Source organism: Phocoena phocoena, chromosome X (assembly GCF_963924675.1).
Source record: "Phocoena phocoena chromosome X, mPhoPho1.1, whole genome shotgun sequence".
In the NCBI taxonomy this organism is placed as follows: Eukaryota; Metazoa; Chordata; class Mammalia; order Artiodactyla; family Phocoenidae; genus Phocoena; species Phocoena phocoena.
The window spans coordinates 46,690,342-46,712,050 of NC_089240.1; the positions used below are offsets into that span (position 1 = coordinate 46,690,342).

Below are 21,709 nucleotides of genomic sequence, written 5' to 3' on the forward strand. Positions count from 1 at the left end.
AAGAAATAGTCAATCAAGTCCAGGAAGAGTCCCATATAGGATAGTCCCATATAGGATAAATCCAAAGAGAAACATGCCAAGACACATATTAATCAAACTATCAAAAATTAAATATAAAGAAAAAATATTAAAAGTAGCATGGGAAAAACAACAAATAACATACAATGGAATCCCCAAAAGGTTAACAGCTGATCTTTCAGGAGAGACTGCAAGACAGAAGAGAGTGGTGGCAGGACATATTTAAAGTGATGAAGGGGAAAAACCTACAACCAAGATTACTCTAACCAGCAAGGATCTCATTCAGATTCAACAGAGAAATTAAAACCTTTACAGATAAGCAAAAGCTAAGAGAATTCAGCACCACCAAACCAGCTCTCCAACAAATGCTAAAGGAACTTCTCTAGGCAGCAAACACAATAGAAGGAAAAGACTTACAATAACAATCCCAAAACAATTAAGAAAATGGTAATAGGAACATACATATCGATAACTATCTTAAATATAAATGGATTAAATGCTGTAACCAAAACACAAAGACTGGCTGAATGGATACAAAAACAAGACCCATATATATGCTGTCTACAAGAGACCCACTTCAGGCCTAGGGACATACACAGACTGAAAGTGAGGGGATGGAAGAAGATATTCCATGCAAATGGAAATCAAAGAAAGCTAGAGTAGCAATTCTCATATCAGACAAAATAGACTTTAAAATAAAGACTAATTACAAGAGACAAAGAAGGACACTACATAATAATCAAGGGATCAATCCAAGAAGAAGATATAACAATTGTAAATATTTATTCACCCAACATAGGAGCACCGCAAAACATAAGGCTAATGCTAACAGCCATAAAGGGGAAATTGACAGTAACACAATCATAGTAGAGGACTTTAACACCCCACTTTCACCGATGGACAGATGATCCAAAATGAAAATAAATAAGGAAACACAAGCTTTAAATGATACATTAAACAAGACAGACTTAATTGATATTTATAGGACATTCCATCCAAAAGCAACAGATTAGACTTTCTTCTCAAGTGCTCATGGAACATTCTCCAGGATAGGTAATACCTTGGGAGACAAATCAAGCTTTGGTAAATTTAAGAATATTGAAATCAAGTATCTTTTCTGACCACAACGCTATGAGACTAGATATCAATTATGGGAAAAAAATCTGTAAAAAATACAAACACATGGAGGCTAAACAATACACTACTAAATAAGCAAGAGATCACTGAAAAAATCAAAGAGGAAATAAAAAAATACACAGAAACAAATGACAATGAAAACACAACGACCCAAAACCCATGGGATGCAGCAAAAGCAGTTCTAAGAGGGAAGTTTATAGCAATACAATCTTACCTCAAGAAACAAGGAACATCTCAAATAAACAACCTAACCTTAAACCTAAAGCAATTAGAGAAAGAAGAACAAAAAAACCCCAAAAGGTAGCAGAAGCAAAGAAACCATAAAGATCAGAACAGAAATAAATGAAAAAGAAATGAAGGAAACGATAGCAAAGATCAATAAACTAAAAGCTGGTTCTTTGAGAAGATATACAAAGTTGATAAACCATTAGCCAGACTCAACAAGAAAAAAGTGGAGAAGACTCAAATCAATAGAATTAGAAAGGAAAAAGGGGAAGTAACAACTGACACTGCAGAAATACAAAGGATCAAGAGAGCTTACTACAAGCAACTATATGCCAATAAAATGGACAACCTGGAAGAAATGGACAAATTATTAGAAAAGCACTACCTTCCGAGACTGAACTACGGAAATAGAAAATAGAAACAGACCAATCACAAGAACTGAAATTGAAACTGTGATTAAAAATCTTCCAACAAACAAACGCCCAGAAGCAGATGGCTTCACAGGCGAATTCTATCAAATGTTTAGAGAAGAGCTAACAGCCCTCCTTCTCAAACTCTTCCAAAATATAGCAGAGGGAGGAACACTCCCAAACTCATTCTAGGAGGCCACCACCAACCTGATACCAAAACCAGACAAAGATGCCACAAAGAAAGAAAACTACAGGCCAGTATCACTGATGAACATAGATGCAAAATTCCTCAGCAAAATATTAGCAGAGGCCAACAGCACATTAAAAGGATCATACAACACGATCAAGTGGGGTTTACCCCAGGAATGCAAGGATTCTTCAATATATGCAAATAAATCAATTTGATAAACCATATTAACAAACTGAGGGAGAAAAACCATATAATCATCTCAGTAGATGCAGAAAAAGCTTTTGACAGAATTCAACACCCATTTATGATAAAAAACCCTCCAGAAAGTAGGCATAGAGGGAACTTAGCTCAAAATAATCAAGGCCATATATGACAAACCCAAAGCCAACATCATTCTCAATGGCAAAAAACTGAAACCACTTCCTATAAGATCAGGAACAAGACAAGGTTGCCCACTCACACCACTATTATTCAACATAGTTTTGGAAGTTTTAGCCACAGCCATCAGAGAAGAAAAAGAAATAAAAGGAATCCAAATTGAAAAGAAGAAGTAAAACTGCCACTGTCTGCAGATGACACGGTACTATACATAGAGAATCCTAAAGATGCTACCAGAAAACTAGTAGAGCTAATCAATGAATTTGGGAAAGTAGCAGGATACAAAATTAACGCACAGAAATCCCTTGCATTCCTATACAGTAATGATGAAAAATCTGAAAGTGAAATTAAGAAAACACTCCTATTTACCACTGCAACAAAAAGAATAAAATATCTAGGAATAAACCTACCTAAGGAGACAAAAGACCTGTATGCAGAAAATTATAAGACACTGATGAAAGAAATTAAAGATGATACAAATAGATGGAGAGATATACCATGTTCTTGGATTGGAAAAATCAACATTGAGAAAATGACTCTACTACCTAAAGCAATCTACAGATTCAATGCAATCCCTACCAAATTACCACTGCTATTTTTCACAGAACTAGAACAAAAAATTTCACAAATTGTACGGAAACAAAAATACCCTGAATATCCAAAGCAATCTTGAGAAAGAAAAACAGAGTTGGAGGAATCAGGCTCCCAGACTTCAGACTATATTACAAAGCTACAGTAATCAAGACAGTATGGTACTAGCACAAAAACTGAAATATAGATCAATGGAACAGGATAGAAAGCCCAGAGATAAACCCATGCATATACGGTCACCTTATCTTTGATAAAGGAGGCAAGAATATAGAATGGAGAAAAGACAGCCACTTCAATAAGTGGTGCTGGGAAAACTGGACAGCTACACAGAAAAGAATGAAATTAGAATAGTCCCTAACACCATACACATAAATAAACTCAGAATGGATTAGAGACCTACATGTAAGACCAGGCACTATAAAACTCTCTGAGGAAAACATAGGCAGAACACTCTATGACATAAATCAGAGCAAGATCCTTTTTGACCCACCTCCTAGTGAAATGGAAATAATAACAAAAAAACAAATGGGACCTAATGAAACTTAAAAGCTTTTGCACAACAAAGGAAAACATAAACAAGATGAAAGATAACCCTCAAAATGGGAGAAAATATTTTCAAAGAAAGCAACTGACAAATGATTAGTCTCCAAAATATACAAGCAACTCATGCAGCTCAATATCCAAAAAGCAAATAACCCAATCCAAAAATGGGCAGAAGACCTAAATAGACATTTCTCCAAAGAAGAGATACAGATTGCCAACAAACACATGAAAGGAAGCTCGACATGACTAATCATTAGAGAAATGCAAATGAAAACTACAATGAGGTATCACCTCACAATGGTCAGAATGGGCATCATGAAAAAAAATCTACAAACAATAAATGCTGAAGAGGGTGTGCCGAAAAGGGATCCCTCTTGCACTGTTGGGGGGAATGTAAATTGATACAGCCACAATGGAGAACAGTATGGAGGTCCCTTAAAAAACTTAAAATAGAACTACCATATCCCACTACCATATATCCCACTACCATATCCCACTACCATATCCCACTACCATATCCCACTGCAATCCCACTACTGGGCATATACCCTGAGAAAACCAAAATTCAAAAAGAATCATGTACCACAGTGTTTATTGCAGCTCTATTTACAATAGCCAGGACATGGAAGCAGCGCAAGTTTCCATCAACAGTTGAATGGATAAAGAAGATGTGTCACATATATACAATGGAATATTACTCAGCCATAAAAAGAAGCAAAACTGAGTTATTTGTAGTGAGGTGGATGGACCTAGAGTCTGTCATACAGAGTGAAGTAAGTCAGAAAGAGAAAAACAAATACCATATGCTAACACTTATGTATGGAATCTAAAAAAATACTTAAAAGGTTCTGAAGAACCTAGGGGCAGGACAGGAATAAAGACACAGACATAGAGAGTGGACTTGAGGACACGGGGAGGGGTAAGGGTAAGCTGGGATGAAATGAGAAAGTGGTATGGACATATATACACTACCAAATGTAAAATAGATAGCTAGTGGGAAGCAGCCACACAGCACAGGGAGATCAGCTTGGTGCTTTGTGTCCACCTAGAGGGGTGGGATAGGGAGGGTGGGAGCGAGACACAAGAGGCAGGAGATGTGGGGATGTATGTATATGTATAGCTGATTCACATTGTTATACAGCAGAAGCTAACACACCATTGTAAAGCAATTATAGTCCAATAAAGATGTTAAAAAAACAGAAAAGAAAACTTATGAATTGTTTACTTCTGGAATTTTTCATTTAATATTTTTGAATCATGGTTGACCTTGAGTAATTGAAACCGTGAAAGAGAAATCAAGGATAAGGGACTTGGTACTGTATTTTGAAACTCATTTCTTAAGTAGATGTACCAGGCTAGGCAAGGAAAGAAGTCCAAGGTAGAATCACATGAATACCTGGCTTCATAACAGACTATAGGACACCCCAAAAGACTTAAAAGAATACTACAAAATTCTCAAGAAAACAACATCTTTTAGATTTATGAAGGTATGACAGACAAGGAAAACATGGCTTCTGTCTACTTCTAGTGTACCTCAGGCTCCTAAGCTGTATCTTCTTTTATTTAAGTCTTTTAGTATCTACTCAGTTACCAAAGCTAGAAACCTGGAAGTCATCCCAGACTCCTTGCTGTCCTTCACCTTCTACACTGGTTATTTCAAAGGTCCCGCTGATTCTACTGTCTTATGATGCCTTTTCTCTGTCCCTTTTCTTCATCACAAGAAATATTGTTGAGGTTCAGATCTCAAATAATAACAAAAGGGTCATCTTTTACCCTGCAAGAGTCTCGACTGTTGTCCCTGCTTTCATCTTGTCCAGTCCCCCTCATACCCATACTCTACAACCACTAGAATGATCTTTTTTAAAAAACCTTTTAGTTTCAAATAATTATAGATTCACAGGGAGTTGTGAAGATAGTAGACAGAAGTCCTGTGTACCCTTTATCTAGTTTCCCGCAATGGTTATATCTAAAATGATTATAAGGACTTCCCTGGCAGTACAGTGGGTGAGACTACACACTTCCACTGCAGGTGGCACGGGTTTGATCCCTGATCAGGGAACTAAGATTCCGCCATGCAGTGTGGCCAAAAAACAAATAAAATAAAGAAAAATAAAATAAAATGATTATAATACAATATCAAAGCTAGGAAACTGACATTGGCACAACTATGTGTATAGTTCTGTGTCATGTGTAGATTCATATAACTACCAACCACAATCAAGATACAGAACTATTCCATCACCACAAAGTTCTCCCCTGTGCTACCCCTTTTATGGTCACACCCAGTGCCCTCCAGCACCATCCTTAATCCCTGGCAACTACCAATCTGTTCTCTATCTGTACAATTTTGTCAATTTGAGAATGTTACATAAATTGAATCAGTATCCAACCTTTTGAGATTGGCATTTTCACTCAGCATAATGCCCTTGAGAGCTATCCATGTTGATGCATATATCAATAGCTCATTCCTTTTTTGCTGAGTAATATTCCATGATATCTAGGTTGTGTCCAGTATGGGGCTATTACGAATAAAGGTGGTATGAATATTTGTAAGTTCCTGCATGAAAATAAGTCTTCATTCTCTGGGATAAATGCCCAAAAGTGTGAGTGCTACACACTTATTTTTAGTTTTAAGTAACTGCCAAATTATTTTCCAGAGTGGCGGTACCATGTTACATTCCCACCAGCAAATTATGAGTGATCCAGTTTTTCCACATCCAATCCAGCATGCTGTATTATCACCATTATTCATTTTAGCCATTCTGATAGGTATGTCGTGACACTTCATTGTGGTTTTAATTTGCATTTTTCTAATGGCTAATGATGTTGAACATCTTTTCATGTCTTTATATTCCATATGTATATCTTCTTCAGTGAAATGTTTGTGCATGTCTTTTGCTGATTTTCTAATTGGATTATTTTTATATTGTTCAGGTTTTTTGTTTTTTGTTTTTTGTTTTTTTGTGGTACGCGGGCCTCTCACTGTTGTGGCCTCTCCCATTGCAGAGCACAGGCTCCGGACGCGCAGGCTCAGCAGCCATGGCTCATGGGCCCAGCCGCTCCGTGGCGTGTGGGATCCTCCCAGAGCGGGACACGAATCCGTGTCCCCTGCATCGGCAGGCAGACTCTCAACCACTGCGCCACCAGGGAAGCCCTGTTCAGTTTTTTTAAGTGAATTTCCTCTTTATTATTCTTGAGTAGAAGCTTATATTATATCTGAAATGACATTAAGGAGAATAGATAAATACAGATATAGATATATATAGATAATCTAAGGCTCCTAAGACTATTATTTTTAAATGAGCATTAAGTCAAAGTTCATAATTATTTTGTACAAATAAGTGTCATCAGACTAGTTAAATGGTGGGTTTTTTTAACATCTTTATTGGAATATAATTGCTTTACAGTATTGTCTTAGTTTCTGCTGTATAGCAAAGTGAATCAGCTATAGGTATACATATTGTTCAGTTTTGAGTTCTTTCAGATACTTGCTTTCAGAGTATTTCAGATACTAGTCTAGATATGTAGTACTTGTTCACCTATGGATTTCCAATTGATCCAGTACCACTTGTTAAAAAGACAACCTTTCTTCCACCAAAGTGCTTCTGTGGCTTTGTCAAAAATCAGTTGGCTGTACTTGTGTGAGGCTATTTCTGGGTTCCCTACTCTGTTCCATTTGCCTATATGTCTATATATCACTGCCAGTACCACACATTCTTAATTACTGTAGCGACATAATAAGTCTTGTAATCAGGTAGAGTGACTGCTTCCAATTTATTATTCCTTCTTAAAAATGTTTTAGCTATTCTGGTTCCTTTGTTTTTCCATATAAATATTAGAATAATCTTGTCTACATACACACAGAATCCTGCTGGCATTAGATAGAAATTGTGTCAAACCTGTATACAATTAATTTCTGTTGAATCAGTAGTAAAAAAAAATTCCCAACAAACAGAAGTCCAGGACCAGACAACTTGATAGTGAATTGCACCAAAAATTTAAAGGAGAGCTAACAACTATCCTTCTCAAATGATTCCAAGAAATTGAAGAGCAAGGAACGTCTCCAAACTCATTCTATATAAAACAAAAATATCCTCCAGGAATAAAGGAGACATAAAGACATTCCAGATGAAGAAAAAACTTTTTAAAAATCAGACCTACCCTAAAAAAATGACTAAAGGTACTTCTCTACACAGAAAAGAAATGATAAAAGAAGGAATCTTGGAATATCAGAAAGGAAGAAAAAAACAATGGAAAGAACAATAGATTTTCCTTCTTCTCTTGAGTTTTCTAAATTACACTTCATGGTAAGCAAAAACTATAATACTGTTTAATGTGGCTCTGAATGTCTGTAGAGAAAATATTTAAGACAATTATTAATGGAGGAAGGTAAAGAGATGCAACAGAGGTCAGGTTCACTTCACTTGAACTGGTAAAATGCCAACACCAGTAGACTGCAATAAGTTATGTATATACAATGTAATACCTAGTAAATATACTGAAATAGCTATACAAAGAGATATACCAAAAACATATAGATAAATAAAAATGGAATTCTAAAATAAGTTCATGTAATCCATAGAAGGGAAGAATAAGAAAACAGAGATATGAAAACCAGAGAAAACAAACAGAAGCAAAAATAAAATGACAGACTTAAGTCCTAACATGTCAGTAATTACATTAAATGTAAGTGGTCTAACAACACCAATTAAATACAGAGATTGACAGACTGGATAAAAAAACATGACCCAGGGCTTCCCTGGTGGTGCAGTGGTTGAGAATCTGCCTGCCAATGCAGGGGACACGGGTTTGAGCCCTGGTCTGGGAAGATGCCGTGGAGCAACTAGGCCCGTGAGCCACAACTACTGAGCCTGCGCGTCTGGAGCCTGTGCTCCGCAACAAGACAGGCTGCGATAGTGAGAGGCCAGCGCACCGCGATGAAGAGTGGCCCCCACTTGCCTCAACTAGAGAAAGCCCTCACACAGAAACGAAGACCCAACACAGACAAAAATAAATAAATAATTTTTTAAAAATAACCCAAATATATGCTGTCTACAAAACATTCACTTCAAATATAAATGATATTGGTAGGTTGAAAGGAAAAGAATGGAAAATAATATACCACAAGAACATTAATCAAAAGACAGAAGGAGGGCTTCCCTGGTGGCACAGTGGTTGAGAATCTGCCTGCTAATGCAGGGGACACGCGTTCAAGCCCTGGTCTGGGAGGATCCCACATGCCGCGGAGCAACTAGGCCCGTGAGCCACAACTACTGAGCCTGTGCGTCTGGAGCCTGTGCTCTGCAACAAGAGAGGCCACGATTGTGAGAGGCCCGCGCACCGCGATGAAGAGTGGCCCCCACTTGCCACAACTAGAGAAAGCCCTCACACAGAAACGAAGACGCAACACAGCAAAACTAAATAAATAAATTAAAGTCTTTAAAAAAAAAAAAAAAGACAGAAGGAAAGGCTATATTAATACCATATTAAGTACACTTCAGAGCAAAAAAACTGCCAGGGACAGAGAGGGACATTACAAAATGCTAAAAGGGTCAATCCACCAAGGAGACATAGCAATCCTAAATGTGTGTCACCAAATAACAGAGCCACAAAATACATGATGCAACAACTGACAGAAATGAAATGAGAAATAGACACATCCACAATTATAATTAGAGACTTCAACCCACCTCTCAATAATGGGTAGATCAACTATACAGAAAATCAGCAAGAATACAGAACTCAACACCATCAATGAACAGAATCTAATTGACTCTTACAGAATATACAACAAGAGTATAATACATGTTCTTTTCACATGCCCACAGAACATATGCCATGATAGATCATATCCTGGGCCATAAAACAAACTCCAATAAATTTTAAAGAATTGAAATCATACAGAGTATATTCTCAGGCCACTATGGAATCAAACAAGAAATTAACAGAAAGATAACAGAAAAATCTATAAATACTTGGAAAATAACAAAAACACTTGTATATAATTAATGGGTCAAAGAGGAAGTCTCAAAGAAAAGAAAGAAATAATGGAACTAAATGAAAATAAAAATACAGAATATTAAAATTTGTGAGATGGAACTAAATAACTGCTGAGAGGGAAATTTATAGCACAAAATGCTCACATTTAGAAAAGAGGAAAAGTCTTTAATTGATCATCTAACAAGAAGAGGAGCAGAAAGCCAAACCTTCAGCAAAGAAGGAAAGAAATAATAAGGATAAAATCAGAAATCAATGAAATTGAAAACAGAAAAACAATAGAGAAAAAAAATCAGTGAAACAAAAACCTGGTTCTTTGAAAAGAACAATAAAATTGACAATATTATAGCAAGACTGCAAAGAAAAAGAGACAGAAGACACAAATTGCTAATATCAAGAATGAGACAGGATATCACCACAAAACCTGCAGATATCAAAAGAATTGTATGGGAATACTGTAAACAACTCTGCACACATAAATTTGACAACTTACGCAAAATAGACCAATTTCTCAAAAAATGCAAGCTACCAGAACACACCTAATATCAAGTAGATAATTTGATTAGCCCTATACATTTTAATGAAATTTAATTTAAAACTTCACACACACACACACACACACACACACACACACACACACACACACAACCTGGCTCAACTGGTTTCACTGGAGAATTCTACTAAATGTTTAACAAAAAATTAACATCAGTTGTCACAATTGTCACAATCAAGGATTGTGTAGACAATCCTTTTAGAAAATAGGAGTGAACGCTTCTGAACTATTTTTATAAAGCCAGTATTATGCTGATGCAAAAGCCAGATAAAGACAGTACATAAAAGTACTTCAGACTGATATTCCTCATCAATATAGATGTACAAATTCTTAACAAAATATTAGTCAATAGAATTCAGCAATATATAAAATGAATTATACACCGTGGCCAAGTAGGGTTTATTCCACGGTTGCAAGGCTGGTTCAATACTTGAAAAATCAATGTAATCCACCATACAAACAGGCTAAAGAAGAAAAATAATATAATCATCTCAGTGGATGCAGAAAAACATTTGACAAAATTTGACAATCGTTCATGATTAAAAAAAAAACTCTCTGGGAACTTCCCTGGTGGTCCAGTGGCTAAGGCTCCGTGCTCCCAATGCAGGGGGCCTGGATTCAATCCCTGATCAGGGAACTAGATCCCACATGCTGCAACTAAGAGTTCACATGCCGCAACTAAAAGATCCCTTATCTCAACTAAAGATCCTGCATACCACAATGAAGATCCCACATGCTGCAACTAAGACCCAGCGCAGCCAAATACGTAAATAAATAAATATTAAAAAAATAACTCTCTGGAAACTAGAAATAGAAGGGAATTTCTTCAACTTGATAAAGAACATCTACAAAAAAACCTCCTACTAACATTGTACTTAATGGTTTAAGACTGTATGTTTTTCTCTTAAAATCAGAAACAGGACTAGGATGTCTGCCCTTACCACTGCTCTTCAACATATTACTGGAAGTTCTAGCCAGTGTAGGAAGGCAAGAAAATGAAATAGAAGGCATACAGATCAGAAAGGAAGAAATAAAACTGACCCTAACTGCAGATGACATATAGTCCATGTAGAAAATCACAAGAAATCTACAGCAAAACTCCTAGAAATAATGTGAGCTGAAGACTACAGGATACAAAATAAACAACAGAAATTAATTGTATTTCATTTTTTATTGAAGTAAAATTGACTTAAAATATTATATTAGTTTCAGTTGTACAACAGTGTTGATATTTTTATATATTACAAAATGATCACTCCAATAAGTCTAGTTACCATCTATCACAATACAAAGTTATTCCAATATTATTGACTATATTCCATATGCTATATACTATGTTCCCATGACTTACTTATTTTATAACTGGAAGTTTGTACCTCTTAATTTCCCTCACCTATTTCACTCATCTCCCCATACCCCTCCCTCTGGCAACCACCTGCTTGTTCTCTATATCTGTGAGTCTGTTTCTAGTTTGTTATATTCAATCACTTATTCTTTAGATTCCACATATAACTGAAATCATACAGTATTTGTCTTTCTCTGCCTGACTTATTTCACTTAGCATAATACCTTCTAGGTTCACCCATGTTGTCACAAGTGGCAAGATTTAATTCCTATTTTATGATAAAAAATATTCCACTGCATATATATACCATTTCTTCTTTATCCACTCATCTGTTGATGAAAGCTTAGGTTGCTTCCATATCTTTGCTATTGTAAAAAGTGCTGCAATGAACATAGGGGTGCATATATCTTTTCAAATTAATGTTTTTGTTTTCTTCAGATAAATACTCAGATATGGAATTGCTGGATCATATGGTGGTTCTATTTTTATTTTTTTTGAGGAATCTCTACACTGTTTTCCATAGTGGCTGTACCAATTTACATTCTCACCAACAAGGGTTCCCTTTCCTCCAATCTTCCTACACTATTGGTTGGAATGTAAATTGATACAACTATTATGGAGAACAGTACGGAGGTTCCTTTAAAAACTAAAAATAGAACTACCATATGATCCAGCAACCCCACTCCTGGGCATATATCCGGAGAAAACCGTAATTCAAAAAGATACAGGCAATCCAGTGTTCACTGCAGCATTATTTACAATAGCCAAGACATGGAAGCAACCTAAATGTCCATCAACAGAGCAATGTATAAAGATGTGGTACATATATGCAACAAAATATTACTCAGCCATAAAGAAGAATGAAATAATGCCATTTGCAGCAAAATGGATGGACCTACAGATTATCATAGTAAGTGAAGTGAGTCAGAGAAAGACAAATATCATGTGATATCACTTATATGTGGAATTTAAAAAGATGACACAAGGGAATTCCCTGGTGGTCCAGTGGTTAGGACTCAGTGCTTTCACTGCTGGGGCCCAGGTTCATTCCCTGGTCAGGCAACTAAGATCCCACAAGCTGTGCAGTGTGGCCAAAAAAAAAAAAAAAAAAAAAAAGGATGACACAAATGAACTGATTTACAAAACAGAAACAGACAAACAGACTCACAGACTTTGAAAACAAACTTATGGTTAACAAAGCAGAAAGGGAAGGGTTGTGGGAGAGGAATAAACTAGGAGATTGGGGTTAAAATATGCACACTACTATATATAAAATTGACAATCAACAGGGACCTATTGAATAGCACAGGGAACTCTACTTAATATTCTGTAATAACCTATATGGGAAAAGAATCTGAAAAAGAATGGAGATAAGTATATGTATAACTGAACCACTCTGCTGTACACCTGAAACTAACACAACATTGTAAATCAACTATACCCCAATATAAAATAAAATTAAATTTTTAGAAAGGGTTCCCTTTCCTCCACACCCTTGCCAATATTTGTTATTTGTTGTCTTTTTGATAATAGCCATTCTGAAAGGTGTGAGATGATATCTCATTGTGGTTTTGATTTGTATTTCCCTGATGATTAGAGAAGTTGAGCATTTTTTCACATGCCTGTGAAAAGATGGCATCTGTATGTCTTCTTTAGAAAAATGTCTATTCAGAGCCTATGCCCGTTATTTAATTGGGTTGTTTGTTTTTTTGATGTGGAGTTGTATGCATTCTTTGTATATTTTGGATATTAACCCATCGTTGGATATATCATTTGCAAATATCTTTCTCAATTCAGTAGACAGCCTTTTTGTTTCGTTGATAGTTTTATATGCTGTGCACAGAGTTTTTGGTTTGATGTGGTCCCATTTGTTTATTTTTGCTTTAGCTTTCCTTGCATGAGGAGACATATGCCAAAAAATATTGCTAAGACTGATGTCAAAGAGCATATAGGGCCTAGGTTTTCTTCTAGGAGTTTTATGGTTTCAGGTATTACATTTAACTTTTTAATCCACTGCCATGTAGCTATCTAGTTTTCCCAACACCATTTATTGAAGAGGCTGTCTTCTTCCTCATTGAATATTCTTGCCTCCTTTCTCGTAGATAAATTGCTGATATACCTATGGGCTCATTTATGGGCTCTCCATTTGGTTCCATTAATCCACATATCTGTTTTCTGTGCCAGTATCATACTATTTTGATTATTGAAGCTTTATAGTATAGTTTGAAATTAGGGACTGTGGTGCCTCCTGTTTTGTTCTTCTTTTTTAAAAAATTTACAATGTTGTGTTAGTTTCAGATGTACAGCAAAGTGATTCATGTTTATACATATATACATTATATATATAACTATTATAATATACTGTATATAACATACTGTATAATATATAACTATATATAACATACATAATATATATAAAAATATGTTCTTTCTCAGATTCTTTTCCCATATAGGTTATTAGAGTACTGAGTAGAGCTCCCTGTGCTACACAGTAGATCCTTGTTGATTATCTGTTTTATATACAGTACTGTGTATATGTTAATCCCAACAACCTAATTTATCCCTCCCCCCCAACCTTTCCCCTTTGGTAACCATAGGTTTTTCAAAGTCTGTGAGTCTGTTTCTGTTTTGTAAATAAGATCATTTGTGCCGTTTTTTTAGATTCCACGTATAAGCAGTATCACATATTTGTCTTTGTCTGATTTACTTCACTTATCTCTAGGTCCATCTATATTGATGCAAATGGCATTATTTCATCTTTTTATGGCTGAGTAATATTCCACACTATGTGTGTGTGTATACATATATATATACCATATCTTCTTTATACATTCCTGTGTTGATGGACATTTAGGTTGCTTCCATGTCTTGGCTATTGTAAATAGTGTTGCTACGACCATTGGGCTGCATGTATCTTTTTGAATTAGAGTTTTCATCTTTTCCAGGTATATGCCCAGGAGTGGGATTGCTGGATCATATGGTAATTCTATTTTTAGTTTATTAAGGAAAAATCTCCATACTGTTCTCCATGTTCCTTTTTAAGATTGTTTTGGCTACTTGGGGTCTTCTGTGTTTCCATATAAATTTTAGAATTGTTTGTTCTAATTCTGTGGAAAATGTCATTGGTATTTTGATAGTGATTGCATTGAATCTTTAGATTACCTCGGGTAGTATGATCTTTTTGACAATATTAATTCTATTAATTCTTCCATTCCATGAGCACTGTATATCTTTCTATCTGTTTGAGATCTTCAATCTCTTTCATCAAAGTCTTATAATTTTCTGAGTACAGGTGTTTTACCACCTTGATTAGATTTAGCCCCAGGTATTTTAATCTTTTTGATGTGATTGTTTATTGGGAGTTATTGATTACTGATTCAATTTTATTACTGCTAATTGGCCTGTTCATATCTTCTGTTTCTTCCTGATTCAGTCTTGAGAGATTGTACATGTCTAGGAATTTATACACTTCTTCTAGGTTGTCCATTTTATTTATTTATTAAAAAATTTATTGTATATTGGAGTGTAGTTGATTAACAATGTTGTGTTAGTTTCCGGTGTACAGCAAAGTGATTCAGTTATACATATACATGTATCTATTCTTTTTCAAATTCTTTTCCCATTTAGGTTATTACAGAGTATTGAGCAGAGTTCCCTGTGCTATACAGTAGGTCCTTGTTGGTTATCCATTTTAAATATAGCAGTGTGTACATGTCAATCCCAAACTCCCAATCTAACCCTCCCCCGCCAGCCTCCCCCCCTGGAATAGGCTGTCCATTTTATTGGTGCATAATTGTCCATAGGAATCTCCTTTGATCTTTTGCATTTCTGTGGTGTTGGCTGTAACCTCTCCTTTTTCATTTCTGATTTTATTGATTTGGGCCCTCTCTCTTTTTTTCTTGATGAGTCTGGCTAAAGATTTACCAATTTTATCATTTCAAAGAATAAGGTCCTAAGTTCATTGATCTTTTCTATTTTTTGTTTTTTTAGTCTCCATGGCATTTATTTCTGTTCTGATCTATATTATTTCTTTCCTTCTATTACCTTTGGGATTTTTTCTCTTCTTTTTCTACTTTCTTTAGGCATAAGGTGATGTTGATTGAGATTTTTCTTGTTTCTTGAGGTTAGCTTGCATCACTATAAATTTCCCTCTTAGAACTGCTTTTGCTGCATCCCACCATAGATTCTGGATCATTGTGTTTCTATTTGCATTTGTCTCCTAGTTTTATTTGATTTCCTCTTGAATTCTTCAGTGACTCATTGGTTGTTTAGTAGCATATTGTTTAGCCTCCATGTATTTGGGGTTTTTTGCAGGTTTTTTTTCCTTGTAGTTGACTTCTAGTTTCATATTGTTGTGGTTGGAAACGATGCTTGATATGACTTCAGTCTTCTAAAATTTACTATGACTTGTTTTGTGGCCCAGCATGTGATCTATCCTGTAGAATTTTCCATGTGCACTTGAAAAGAATGTGTATTCTGCTACTTTTGGATGGAACTTCTATATACCTACTAAGTCCATTTGGACTAATGTGTCATTTAAGGCCAGTGTTTCATTGATTTTCTGTCTGGATGATCTGTCCACTGATGTAAGTGGGGTGTTAAAGTCCCCTAACATTACTGTGTTACTGTCAATTTCTCCCTTTATGGCTGTTAGCATTTGCCTTGTGTATTTAGTTGCTCCTATGTTGGCTGCATACATATTTATAATTTTTATATCTTCTTGGATTGACCCTTTGATCATTATGTAATGTCCTTCTTTGCCTCTAGTTCTGGAGCTAGTGTTGGAAGGCTAATGGGTGGGGCTGGGATCCAGAGGGTCCAGGGCCTGGTGTTCACCCACTAGAAGATGAGGCCGGGTCCTGGGGCTAGTGCCGGCCCACTTGTGGGTGGAGCCAGGTCCCAGTGTGTTGGAGTTGATGTTGGCCTGCAGGTGGATGGGGCTGGGTCCTGGTGTGGCTGGGAGCTCAGTACAGCAGCCAGCCTACTGGTGGGTAGGTCCATGTAACTGCCCAGCTAGCTGTCTGGCCTGGAATGTCCCAGGACTGGTGCTGATTGGCTGGTGGGTGGGGCCAGGTCCAGGCAAGTAATAAATTAAAGGGAAGGTTCCAACATGGCGCTTACCAGCACCAATATACCTGTGATAGGATGAGCTCCAAGAAATGGCTGCTGGCAGCTTGATGTCCCCATGATGAATTTCAATTGCCTCCTGTCTCTCTGAGAGGCTCTGCAAATCAGCTCTTGGTTTGACCCAGACTCCCTTCAAATTACTGCTTCTGTCCTGGGTCTTGGAGTGTGTGAGATTTTGTGCATACCCTTTAAAAGTGGAGCCTCTATTTTTCACAGCCCTCTGGATCTCCCAAAAGTAAGTCCCACCGGCCTTCAAAGCCAGATGTTCTGGAGTCTTATCTTTCTGGTCAGTACCCAAGGTTGGGGAGCCCAACGCGGGGCTCAGACCTGTTGCTCTTTGGGGAGAACCTCTACAATTGTAATTATCCTTCCATTTGTTGCTCATCCACCCAGGGATGGGTCTTGAATACACTGCAACTCCACCCCTCCTATCTGTCTCATTGTGGTTCCCTATTTATACCTTCAGCTGTAGAATATCCTTTCTTCTAGTCTTCAGGTCATTATCATGGATAGTTCCTTCATAATAGTTTCAATTTTGTTGTGCCCATGGGAGGAGGTGAGCTCAGGGTCTTCCTACTCCACCATCTTGGCCCTTGACAATTTTTTTTTGGCCCTTGAAAATGTTGTGGCAGAAGGGACTCCATGGCTAATGATGAAAGATCAGCCTTTACATGTATTATTTTCCCCTATATGTAAAGCATCATTTCTCTCTGGCTGCTTTCAATAATTTTTCTGTCTTTAGACTGACAAGGGCTTAATTTCCAAAATATACAAACAGGTCATACAATTCAATATTGAAAAAACAAACAACCCAATCAAAAAATGGGCAGAAGATCTAAATATACATTTCTCCAGGAAGACATACAGATGGCCAAAAGGCACATGCAAACATGCTCAGCATCCCTAATTATTAGAGAAATGCAAATCAAAACTGCAATGAGGTATCACCTCACATCAGTCGGAAGGGCCATCGCCAAAAAGTCTACAAATAGGGGCTTCCCTGGTGGTGCAGTGGTTGAGAGTCCGCCTGCTGATGCAGGGGACACGGGTTCGTGCCTCGGTCCGGGAAGATCCCACATGCCGTGGAGCAGCTGGGCCCTTGAGCCATGGTCGCTGGGCCTGCACGTCCGGAGTCTGTGCTCCACAACAGGAGAGGCCACAGCAGTGAGAGGCCCGCGTACCACAAAAAAAAACCAAAAAAATGTCTACAAATAATAAATGCTGGAGAGGGTGTGGAGAAAAGAGAACCCTCCTACACTGCTGATGGGAATGTAAATTGGTGCAGCCACCATGGAGAACAGTATTGAGGTTCCTTAAAAAACTAAAAATAGAGTTGCCATATGATCCAGCAATCCCACTCCTCAGCATATATCCGGAAAAGATGAAAACTCTAATTTAAATAGATACATGCACCCCAATGGTCATAGCAGCACTATTTACAATAGCCAAGATACAGAAGCAACTTAAGTATCTACTGACAGATGAGTGGATAAAGTAGATGTGAGACACACACACACACACACACACAGAGGAATATTACTCAGCCATAAAAAAATTTGCAGAATGAAATTCTTCAATTTGCAGCAACATGGATGGACCTAGAGAATATTATGCTTAGTGAAATAAGTCAGACAGAGAAAGACAAATATCGTATGATATCACTTACATGTGGAATCTAAAAAATGATGCAAATGAACTTATTTACAAAACAGAAACAGACTCACAGACATAGAAAACAAGTTTATGGCTACCAAAGGGGAAAGGGGGGGGGATAAATTAGGAGTTTTGGATTAACAGATACACACTGTGGGCATATGGTTCTGCCAAATTTGGGAATATTTATTTAAGTTATTAAATATAAATATTATATATTATTTCTTTGAGTACTTTTGCAGCCTTACCCTCTTTCGCCTCTCCTTCTGAGACTCTGATTGGCACGAATATTAGATCTTTTGTTATAGTTCCACTGATCCCTGTTCATTTTTCAGTCTATTTTCTCTTTGTTATTCAGATTAGATAATTTCTATTGTTCTTTCTCCAAGTTCACTGATTATTTTCTCTGTTGTCTCCAATCTGCAGTTTAACCCATCTTTTGTGTATTTTATTTCAGTTATTGTATCTTTTAGTTCTTAATTTCCATTTGTTCTTTTGTATATTATATCTCTTTGTAAGACTTTCTATTTTTAATTTGTATCAAGAATGTTCAGCAAATTCCCTGGCTGTCCAGTGGTTAGGACCTGGTGCTTTCACTGCACAAGCCATACAGCACAGCCCAAGAAAAGAATGTTCAGAATTGTTTGTCAAAGAATTCCTCTCTCATGGCTGCTCTGAAATCCTTATCAGGTAATTCAGTCATTTGTGTTACAGTGATTTGATTTTCTATGGATAACACAAATCTATTGATTTTCTTTCCTCAGTCAGTTTGAGATCTCAGTTTGATATCTTTCTGGTTCTTGGTATGATGAGGGATTTTCAATTCAAACCTTAATATTTGGGGTATTATTTTATGAGACTCTGGATCTCATTTAAATTTTGTGTTTTAGCAGGTCTTTTCTGACACCACTCTGGTGGGTGAAGGAGGATGCTGTCTCATTACTGCCAAGTGGGAGTAGAAGTCCTCACTCCCAATGTGCCCTTGTCTGACACTTCCACAGCAGGAGCAGGTGGTATACCTTCTTACAGTCTGGCAATGGTAGAAGTCTAGGTTCTTCCTTTGGCCTTTGCTGGTAGGGGTAAGAGTGGGCTACAGTTTTTCTCTAGTGTTTGGCTGGAATAGAGTAGTTATTATCTAAAAGATTTCTGTATTACTAGGTTGTTCCTTCTGTGTACTTTGGCTAGAGAGAGCAGGCTTTTCTTGGTCTGCACCTGTTGGTGTTTCTGGGCTGCCAGCTTGTCCTGCACACAGTCTGGGATATATAAGGCACAAAGAAAACCCAGGGAACTCACTACTGCAGCATTCCTTGGATCCCAAGGCCCTTAGCCAATCTGTCACCTTCTGTTCACCTTCTAGAGTATCTTGTGCTTGTTTTGTATATAATATCCTGAACTTTTACTTTTATTTAGCAGGAGGAATAGGGAAAAGTATATCTATTCCATCTTCCCAGAAGCAGAAATCTAGTTGGTTCTTTTGAACATGCTAATTTGACCATATCACTCTGCAGCTTAAAACATCTCAATGGCTCCAATTACCTACAGGATCAAATCCCAAAACAGAAACCTCACTGAGGAGGAGAGACTGTGTCAGATACACTTCTACATTCCCAAAGTCCAGCTCTGAATGCCTAAGGATTAAAGAATTTGGGCTTAAGTTAATGCATTTCCCATACCAGTATATGTTCCGGTGAATTATGCACTTTCTTAAAGACTATTCCATAGCCAAAAGTATGATGTACTTGCATAGACATTTTTGCCCTGAGTCAAAGCATTGAGAGAACTGTCAAAGCTAGAACCACACATACCTTCTACAGGCAACCGCCGCCGTATGGCCAGGCGTTCCATTTTCCTCTGTGTCTCTGCCAGACTGAAAAGGACCCCATATACATATTGACGAGCTGACCGGAACAGGAGAGCAGCTGGAGGCAGCTCCATGTTACACTCATCCTCAATACATACAGGGATCTTAATCTCACCCTAATGAGAAAATGGTACAGGAGAAAGGAGAAAATGAGTTACCTCAAGGTTTGGAATTGAGCTGAGAAGAAACAGTAATGAACTGTAGCCTCACTATTAAATTTTCTACTTGTATTTAGACAGAATTTCAGACTAAAAAAAGTTGTAACAAGCCGAACTGACCACAGGCAGCTTAAAAGCTAAATTCCATTTTTAAAGTCTCTGCTATGACTATCTACAGCTGACTAAATAGAGAAAATTCATCTTAGACATTTTGCTGAGGGATAGATTTGTATGGTAAGACTGGAGGAAGGGAATAGCTCTGGAGAAGTAGATGGAGAGGTAAAGAACAAGGGCATAATGCCTCTTCTTAGAGTGTGTCCATCCCTAGACCAGAGTCCACAAACATGGTGCATTATCTTCTTCAAAATCTCACAATTATACTTCTCTTCTAGGCCTCATTTACTGCACAGTCCCATCTTTTGCTGGTCTCACCTCACTAGAGACCCTTGATACAATGAGGGGCCCCAGCACACTTGATCTCCTTTCAGATACAATCATCAGAATTTTCTCTGGTAACTTACAGTCCTAGGAAGTGTGAAGTACAGTGTTAAGAACAGGGAGGTAGGTATTGATGTGTTCTCTCACCTTAGTGAGGACATGGTAGATATATGGGTACATAAGACCCCTTCGATGTCTGTGTTCAGCAACCCGCAAGACTTCTGGAGCTACTGGAGGTAAGGGTGGAATGGTGATGTCCATGTGGTTCCTCGTAGACATAGAGAGCAGAGATGGGATGTGGGGCTCACCATCACCCAGGCTGGCATCTGAAACTCCAGCATCGATAGGCTGTACCCAAGACCCTCTGTCACCATTTGGATCCTCCCATCCAGGCTGCTGCTGAAGTGTTTCTGTGATGTGACTAAAAGGTTTTAAAAGATAGTGTAGAAGAGAGAAGGGGGGTTGATAATGACATTCCAACTAAAGATGCCTGTTCTGATTCCAAGGAATCTTAACAAACCCTTTGGAAGCCAGGATACTGGGTTAGCACTGGACCTGATACCTTTCCTCTCAGTGGCCATCACTATCTTCCTGGCTTCTTTCATCTGATATAAACCAAAGCAATCAAAAGTCATGGGAACCGGGCTTCCCTGGTGGCGCAGTGGTAAAGAATCTGCCTGCCAATGCAGGGACACAGGTTCAAGCCCTGGTCCAGGAAGCTCCCACATGCCACGGAGCAACTAAGCCCGTGTGCCACAACTACTGAGCCTGTGCTCTAGAGCCCGCGAGCCACAACTACTGAGCCCACGTGCCACAGCTACTGAAGCCCGTGTGCCTAGAGCCCGTGCTCTGCAACCAGAGAAGCCACCGCAATAAGAAGCCCGCTCACTGCAACAAAGAGTAGCCCCCACTCGCCACAACTAGAGAAAGCCCACACGCAGCAACAAAGACCCAACAGAGCCAAAATTTTTTTTAAAAGTCATGGGAACCATTCTGAATTCTTTATACCTTATAAGAGGCCATGTTTAGAGTCTGCTCATGTTCTAAGGAAATAACTACAATTTAAAATCTCAGGAACTTCCCTG

General features: G+C 37.7%; 1 protein-coding gene across 1 annotated transcript in view; it reads right to left on the reverse strand.

Moving 5' to 3' along the window:
* The window catches only part of FAM120C (family with sequence similarity 120 member C), a 134,164-nt gene that overhangs the window by 65,290 nt on the left and 47,165 nt on the right, over positions 1-21,709 (reverse strand). The window contains exons 8-9 of the mRNA XM_065900771.1: positions 20,772-21,045; positions 19,973-20,144 (exon numbers count right to left, since the gene is read on the reverse strand). Coding sequence (XP_065756843.1) covers positions 19,973-20,144; positions 20,772-21,045 — 446 coding nt within the window. The remainder of the gene's footprint in view (positions 1-19,972; positions 20,145-20,771; positions 21,046-21,709) is intronic.